The sequence below is a fragment of the Triticum dicoccoides genome, chromosome 3A, assembly GCF_002162155.2.
Source record: "Triticum dicoccoides isolate Atlit2015 ecotype Zavitan chromosome 3A, WEW_v2.0, whole genome shotgun sequence".
In the NCBI taxonomy this organism is placed as follows: domain Eukaryota; kingdom Viridiplantae; phylum Streptophyta; class Magnoliopsida; order Poales; family Poaceae; genus Triticum; species Triticum dicoccoides.
The window spans coordinates 743627596-743635823 of NC_041384.1; the positions used below are offsets into that span (position 1 = coordinate 743627596).

The window sequence follows — 8228 nt, forward strand, 5'->3', positions numbered from 1 at the left end:
CGCGCAGCCGGGCGGCGAGTGTTGGCTGGGGAACTGGGGATCGAGGCTTGGCTTGACAATGAGTGAACTGGTACTTTCTTCTTCTCTGCGGCCGGGCGGCGCGTGTTGGGTGAGGAGCGCCACCGCGTGCGTGCGTGCGTGAGAAGTGTTGTACTGGAGTGTCCAGACGTCAGCAGCCTTTGTCTTGCACTTTTGTCACACGAATCCAAAGCTCGGGTGTCGCCGGACGTCAGAGTGCGGCGCGTGCTCGGTGGCGAGGCGAACAGCCGTCAGCCCTTGTCTTGCTTCGATCGTCCTCCAACCTGCCGTCAGCCGTGACTAAAGCAGCCTGGCCTGGCGTGGCCTCATCTTCTCCACCTGGCCTCGGATGAGTCCAAGAGCGGCAGCCGTTATCTCTTCTCCACTTGGCCCCGGATGCTGCATTGGCTGCACACTATTTATATTTTATCTTCGCAATCACACCATTTTTCAGTGGAAATTCAATTGTTAATACATATGCAACTTTGGTGATAGGAAGTCATAACACTAGTACTTTCGATTACAGACTTGTCCGGCCCGGCAAAAAAGAATGAGAAACGTTTCCCACTGGCGGGCCGGCCTAATGGCCGCGCCGGTCCAACATGCGCCATTGGATTGCGACAAATCAAACGTCGCACAAATAACACAAGCGTTGGACGAGTGTCCGGTCCCTTTCCCACGCTCGTGTCTATCTTCACTTTCCCAATCTCCTTATCCTTTTCTCAACCGAAATCACTATGCACATGATACATCGGCGGCCGATCTCTGAACGAAGCTGCGATCGATGGTACCAACCCATGCAACCAAAGTGATGGACAGCTGTCAACATGTGTCGTGCATACATCGGTTGCCAAGGTGTCGTCTATGTAGCAGTGCTCTGTCTCAACACTCGTTGCTCCGCTCCTCGCATTTGCGCCTCCGCCGTTCTCTGAAATTCTGTTCCAATCCCGGCCTGACCACTGCCCATTGGCAGCCTCCGCCCAACGAGCAGACCTACTCAAAGCCCTTTCCACCCATCTCCAAGGCGAATTCCTCTACCCGTCTTTCAGATCTGAAACAGCGGCCATGGCCACCACTACTCTGGTTTTGAGACAATGCCGCGACCATCGGCTACCAGGGCTAGCTGCTTACTGGGGGCGGTGAGGTGCAATCTGCCGGGAGGCAGTCGGTGACGCGACTTGGGTGCCCCCTGTGTGCTGGAACCGGCGTCGGTGAAAGTTGCATCCCAGCGATGGTGGCTTTGCTGGAGCCGTTCGTGAGGTGAGCTACAACCGGCAAGGTGTAGACATTTGTGCCAATTCTTGAGGGGATGGGCCAAAAACCAAAGTGGTATTTATAAAGTTGAAAAGGAGAGACTGGCACAAATTATTAATGAACTTGATGTCAAAGCGGAATCCACCCTTCTTAATATGTCTGAGCGAGATATTAAGAATGAGAACGAGAAGAAGTTACAAGCCCTTATGAGAGAGGAGGAGATGAAATGGGCGCTTAGAGCAAAGGTTTCTAAGATCGTCCAAGAATATGATAATACATAGTTTTTCCACATGATAGCTAATGGGAAACATAGAAAGAGAAAGATAATTCAACTCGAACAAGATGAGGGTACAATTGTAGGACATGAAAAACTAAAATTGTACATCTCTGATTATTATTAGAAGCTTTTTGGAGCACCCTAGGAAAGTTTCATAGCTCTAGATGAGAGTGCGATTGGGAACATACCTTAACTTAACTTAGAAGAGAATGAGGTGTTGTCTGCTCCGTTCACTAAGAAAGAGGTGTTTGATGCAATAATGCAAATGAAGCATAATAAAGCCCCTGGGCCGGATGGGTTCCCGGCGGAATTTTATAAAAAATGCTGCCATATCATAAAGGTAGATCTTATGCCTATGTTCCATGATTTGTTCGATGGTCATTTAAACCTGTTTCACCTCAAATTTGGAACAAAAACGTTGTTGTCAAAGAAGGTTGAGGCTATTCTTATTGAGCAATTCAGACCGATCTGTCTTCTCAATGTAAGCTTTAAGATTTTTACAAAGGTTGGCACGAACATGTTGACACGAATAGCCCATTTGGTTGTGCAACCAACACAAACTGCTTTCATGCCAGGACGACACATCCTTGAAGGGGTTGTGGTCCTACATGAAACGGTGCGTGAAGTCCATACGAAGAAACTAGATGGTGTTATCTTTAAAGTGGATTTTGAAAAAGCGTATGATAAGGTCAAATGGCCCTTTTTTCAGCAAGCCTTACATATGAAGGGGTTCAATGAATCTTGGAGATCTCAGGTGGATTCATACATACAAAAAGGTAGTGTCGGAATAGAAGTCAATGATAATATATAACATTATTTCCAGACACGTAAGGGATTAGGGAGACTCCATGTCTCCTATGCTGTTTGACATTGTAGCGGATATGTTGGCAGTACTAATTGGTCGGGCCAAAGAGAGTGGCCAAGTAGGAGGACTTGTCCCCCACCTTGTACAGGGGGGTGTCTCTTTCCTACAATACACGGATGATACTATTATATTAATGGAACATGATCTTGCAAACGCTAGGAATATGAAGCTTGTATTTTGTCTTTTTGAGCAATTATCTGGGCTCAAACTCAACTTCAATAAAACTGAATTGTTCTGCTTTGGGAGATCCAAAGAGGAACAAGATAACTATAGAAATTTGTTCTCAGGGTTAAAGCGAAACTGACCAATCCATGTATGGTCACACATACATCCACTTTAGTAATTGATACTGAAGTAGGATATGCATTTCTTATATACCTGGGCATGCGCCTCCCATCCCCTACAGTGCTATGCTGATGGGTATTTTGGTGGATAGATCAATTTTCTCTTCCGCCATGCACATGCATATTTGCTGTGAGAAGAAAATAAACTCTTCCAAACCAAACAAACACTTATCTCTAAACAAATCCAATCGTAGTAAACATCCATTTGCATTCATCTTTTTTGAAAAATGTAAAAAAACTTTTGTATTAGTTATTAAACTCTTGAATATTATGCAACTATTCCACCATTTGTACATCCCACTAAAAACACATACACCACTCCTGTTCCACCCGATGATAGTGCTAAACTAAAGGAGGTGCCGTCATCTTCTCCACCTGGTTTCAGATGAATTCGAGGTTTGCAGCCATTATCTTCTCCATGACCCCACCTGGACTTGGATGAACCCAAGGTCCCCACTTAAGTATGCATCATTCCTTGCTCTAGTCAAATATAATACTCCTATTAGAGTTATTTTGAAACGTAAGAAGTATAGTTTAAAAAATATCGCTGAAATATTGGTGAAAATTCTTGAAAATCATCTACCTAGTTATCTGTGTGGAATTCAACAAACTAGGCTATAGGATATCTAACAATACAAGAACTACCCATGAAAATACACACTCTCCTCAACTTCCTTACCTCTAAGTGGAAACATTTTTCTAGGATATGCATAAGCATGTGTATCAACAATCAAGAGAGGAGAGGCAAGAGCCCATCCACACAATGTTTTACAAATGGGGTACCTCAGTGCAGACGCTACACCACCAACCCTAGACTTGTCGGACTACTCGCTATTAATACGTCTGTACAACCTTGGAAATAAAACATTGAGATCTCCACTAAACAACCTCTCAAGGTGCAAAATCTTCCCTTCCTTAGGAATCCTAGCGAGAACTATGGGAACTGACGGAGACACATTGTCAAAGGCAACGTCATTCCTATGTTTCTAGATCGTCCAACACATCAACAAGATAAGTGCATGCAAGTCCTTCGAGATGAATCCCCGGCCGCTCCACGATGAGCCAGGAGAGAACATGGTCATCAGTGGTCGGCTTCCACTCACCTCTCCCCCAAGATGATAGAACCTCTGCCCATACCATCCTCGCAAGCACACAATTAACCAAGATACGCTCCATTGTTTCCTCCTCTTGATCACACAGAGGGCAAGCGGCTTGGCGGGGGCAATCCCCGCCTAGCCAACTGATATGATGTCCTACACTTGTTGCGTCAGGCCAACCACGCAAAGAACTTGCATCGAGGAGGGGCCTTAGACTTCTAGATCACATTGGCCGCATTTTCAAGCTGCCGGCCTGCGAATTTGATAGCGTATACAGATAGCACCGAGTAGCTCCATTGTAAAGCTTTCATGTCGAACATACATTGTGTTAAAGCTTTTGAATAAATGGAATGGAGAATTAATTGTTAAACACTTCATATGTAAAGGGCCGCATGGCCTTTCTACAAATACAGACCATCGATGGATTTCCTCTGTTTCTTTCACCGTGATATTAATGACTAGGCTTTTGTCATCTTGACGGGCTCTCGACGCGTATCACACAAGGTTGTCATTTATCGTTGTACCTTTGTGTCCCTGCATTTAATAAATTTCCATGCTTTCCCTCCAAGACACTTTCTTGTCTAGCAACTTATTCAGTTAGGTCCATCTTGTCCCCCTATCCACAAATAATGTTTGCACATGAAGTTTTAATGTGTGGATCGATCTCTAATAATAATTATGCACAAACAATTTTGTATACAATTAAACCGGTAGTTTGCTCATTATAAACTCTTAACTGGAATTGAAAAGAAAAAAATGGTCTGCCACAGAAAAATTATATTGAACGTGCGATCCTTAGATCCCACAACAGGTTGCGGCGTAACAGGACCTTCCATCCCCTCCCTCGCCCCTCACTTTGGCCCTACTCCCGCAGGTAACTGTAGCGGTGGCAGGGACCACCATATTGCCTCAAACTGGCCGCTCCTAGCCTTCTAGTAGGTTGTACCCTCGCATTCGCCTGCGCAGACCACCATCCACATTGCCTAAACCATCGACACCATGGCCGGAGGTCAAACGACACATCAAATAAGGTGCATAAAAGGGATTAACATCACATGCAATTCATAATTTAATGACATGCTATAGCCCGTTATGTTGGAGGAGTCCGTGTCGTCTTTGCGCAGATTTTGCAAAGAGTCTGCCATGGTAGCAGCTTTTGGAACTAACAGAAAACAACTGGCATCATAGGTAGGGCATGGAAGGGGGATGTGAGGACGTTGGGCCATCCCATTGGCGTTGACAACATGGAGGTATCGTAGTTGTCGCACGACCAGATCACCGGCTTGTGGTCGTTTCAGGGAGGCCATGGGAGGAGGGCGTGGGAGACGTTCGTTGCATCATTGTCACCAATAGTAGGCCTAGAGATCAGCACCACAACAAATAGAGGGAAGCAGCGCAAGAGAGAATGCCCTAGATGCAACAAACTCTTCAGCGCGCTCGTCCTTTGTCAACTACACACTCTCCTTGACGCCTGCTGTCGTGTCTCCTAACCATGTCGCCCAAGTTCCAAGCGGACGATTTATACGTGCTCACGACGATGCTTGATGCATGGATCCATCGTCAGGTGGGGAGGTGGAAGGCAGCCTGCGACGGGGTGGCCCTCTGTCGTCAAGTGTCATCAGATCGTAGTGGTGAGTCGGATCCATCACTGGCATGTGGTGAGGAAGAAGGTTGTAGGTGGTGCGACATGGAGGTGGTCGGCTCGGTACAATAAGGAGGCGGCAGGGCGTGCTGCATTGTGGAGGTAGCCGGGGCGTGGTGCATCATGGTTGTATAATGAGGGTTGATGTATAGAAAAAGGTCTTAAGTGACAAGCAAGCAAGCAACGACATGATAATAATGTCTACCATTCACATTGACTTTGCAATTACATTTTGTTCATCATCAAATGGAAAAAAGAAGCTCCACGAAAAGAAAACAATAAGATCCCATACACCAACAAGAACTATGGAGAGGCCAGAGCCACGAAGCCAGACGGTGGACAGGGGCTATGAAGTAGCAGTCGCGGAGCTAGAAGGCCCGGGTTGTGCCCTGTCCAGGTTTGCCAGAAGCCTCTGCAAATCGCCTAGAAGGTTCTCCTGGACGGGCTTGACTCCATCTTGCAGGTGCGAGATCATGTGCTTGACCCCGCTCATCATTTCAGGGATGCTCAGCTGAGTTGTCGGGGCAGGTGGGGGTGGATGAACGTTCGGTACCTTCAGAACCATCACCTGCAGAGAAGCATTAGGTTCTTGTTCTTGGACAATGTTTTCATTTCCATGTGTGGGCTGAGAAGATATGCCTTCATGCATAGGAAGCAAACCAGTTGTAGGAGGAACGTTTTCTTCCGTTGGCCTCTGCACACTTGTGACAGTATCTACCTCAACTCCTGGTTTCACATGGCTTATCACACCTTCTGGCCTCACTTGCCTGATAGGAATAGTGGGAGTAATAAGTAAGCCATGGTCAAGATGGTTTTTTGGTGGAGGGGCTTTCTCCACCTCTTTCCCTTTGATAGAAGAACCTCCACTTCCATCTTGATCATTCTTCCCTCCGCTCCCCGTGAATGCACCTTCGCCTTGTTTCTTTTCAGAATCACATGATGAATCAGATACCACAATTGTAGCATCTGCAGTAGCTTTTGCAAAAGAATCCTCTGCTGGACATTCAGGAACAACAACACCATTTGCAAAAGTATTCTCCGGCAAGAACGTTGTGCTCCTAAGCCTTCCGAGATACCTCTTTGCAGCCCGAGGAAAATACCTCCGATGAAATATGTCCTTGGCGAAGCCACGCACCAACAGCAAGACCTCCCGGACACCGACATCCTCCTCCTTCTCGTCGAGATCCAGCCCGTCAAGATCGTTGGTGTATGGCAGCAAGAGGTACTTGCTCCTCTTCCTCTTCCGCTTCGCGGAGAGCCCCAACCCGGTGCTTTCATCCTTGTTCTGGCCATCGTCGTACAGGTTGGCCATGGTCGAGGACCCACTGTGCTTCCTCCTCCTAACACAACAGTATATATATCAATCTCAAGTACATATAACATTGGCACCAAAGCATGAAATTATTAGTTTAAAACTAATTCTAGTACCGAACCAATCTCATAAAGGATGATCAATTCGATTTTAATATCACCGTAACTAATTCATAAGTTAATCTCTTGTGTTTGGTATAAGTACATTTTATACTACTAACTAGACTTACATAAAGAAATCAAATCTAAAAATGTAGTAGTATATGTATTAAGTATTTCTTTCTAGTTTTACACAACAGTTAGACTAAAACACTAGCCAGGATCAACGGTGCGTCAGATATGCAACGATTCCACGAGCTAACACCAGATGTAGCGCCTCGAGATTCTCCACAGTAGAACAAACCAAACTATAATTACCGTACCAGTTTAGCACAGACCTGATGGCAGATCGATGCGTGCGCTTCCTCTGCGTGGGCGTCTCCTGCGGGGCTTCCACCGCGCTGCCCTCGCCCTCCTCCGGGGCTTCTCCGGCCGGCAAATTGTGGTCGATCTCGTTGACGAGACCCTGGACGGAGCGGCGCTTGTCTCCCCGGCCGAGCGCGCGGCCCCTGGGCTCCTGCCTGGCGGGATCGACCAGGCCGACGGCCCTGGTGTTCAGGCCGGCGTGTGGGAGGGCCGCGAGGAATCCAGGAGGCGGCAGGTTTGCCACGCCGACGACGGCGTTACCCTCGGTGGGAGGAGGGTTGCAGGCAGAGATAAGCTCCCCGGCGGCTACGGCTTGACGTTCGTGTTCGTCTGGATCTCCCATCGCGCAGCCGGGCGGCGAGTGTTGGCTGGGGAACTGGGGATCGAGGCTTGGCTTGACAATGAGTGAACTGGTACTTTCTTCTTCTCTGCGGCCGGGCGGCGCGTGTTGGGTGAGGAGCGCCACCGCGTGCGTGCGTGCGTGAGAAGTGTTGTACTGGAGTGTCCAGACGTCAGCAGCCTTTGTCTTGCACTTTTGTCACACGAATCCAAAGCTCGGGTGTCGCCGGACGTCAGAGTGCGGCGCGTGCTCGGTGGCGAGGCGAACAGCCGTCAGCCCTTGTCTTGCTTCGATCGTCCTCCAACCTGCCGTCAGCCGTGACTAAAGCAGCCTGGCCTGGCGTGGCCTCATCTTCTCCACCTGGCCTCGGATGAGTCCAAGAGCGGCAGCCGTTATCTCTTCTCCACTTGGCCCCGGATGCTGCATTGGCTGCACACTATTTATATTTTATCTTCGCAATCACACCATTTTTCAGTGGAAATTCAATTGTTAATACATATGCAACTTTGGTGATAGGAAGTCATAACACTAGTACTTTCGATTACAGACTTGTCCGGCCCGGCAAAAAAGAATGAGAAACGTTTCCCACTGGCGGGCCGGCCTAATGGCCGCGCC

General features: G+C 47.8%; 1 protein-coding gene across 1 annotated transcript; it reads right to left on the bottom strand.

The window, feature by feature from the left end:
* Positions 1-5704: 5704 nt before the first annotated feature.
* Positions 5705-7616, bottom strand: LOC119273217. Its single transcript, XM_037554460.1, has 2 exons — positions 7246-7616; positions 5705-6837 (listed from the first exon to the last, which is right to left on the bottom strand). Exons 1-2 carry the CDS (start codon positions 7614-7616, stop codon positions 5844-5846), a joined length of 1365 nt encoding a protein of 454 aa, XP_037410357.1. The 3' UTR covers positions 5705-5843.
* Between the last annotated feature and the right edge of the window lie 612 nt (positions 7617-8228).

What these genes read in the sequence shown, in the direction of transcription:
- LOC119273217 (XM_037554460.1), bottom strand. Translation starts at nt 7,616, where the DNA reads ATGGGAGATCCAGACGAACACGAACGTCAAGCCGTAGCCGCCGGGGAG. An exon ending in ACGCATCGATCTGCCATCAG is followed by an intron (nt 6,838 to 7,245) that starts GTCTGTGCTAAA and finishes CTGTTGTGTTAG; the next exon opens with GAGGAGGAAGCACAGTGGGT.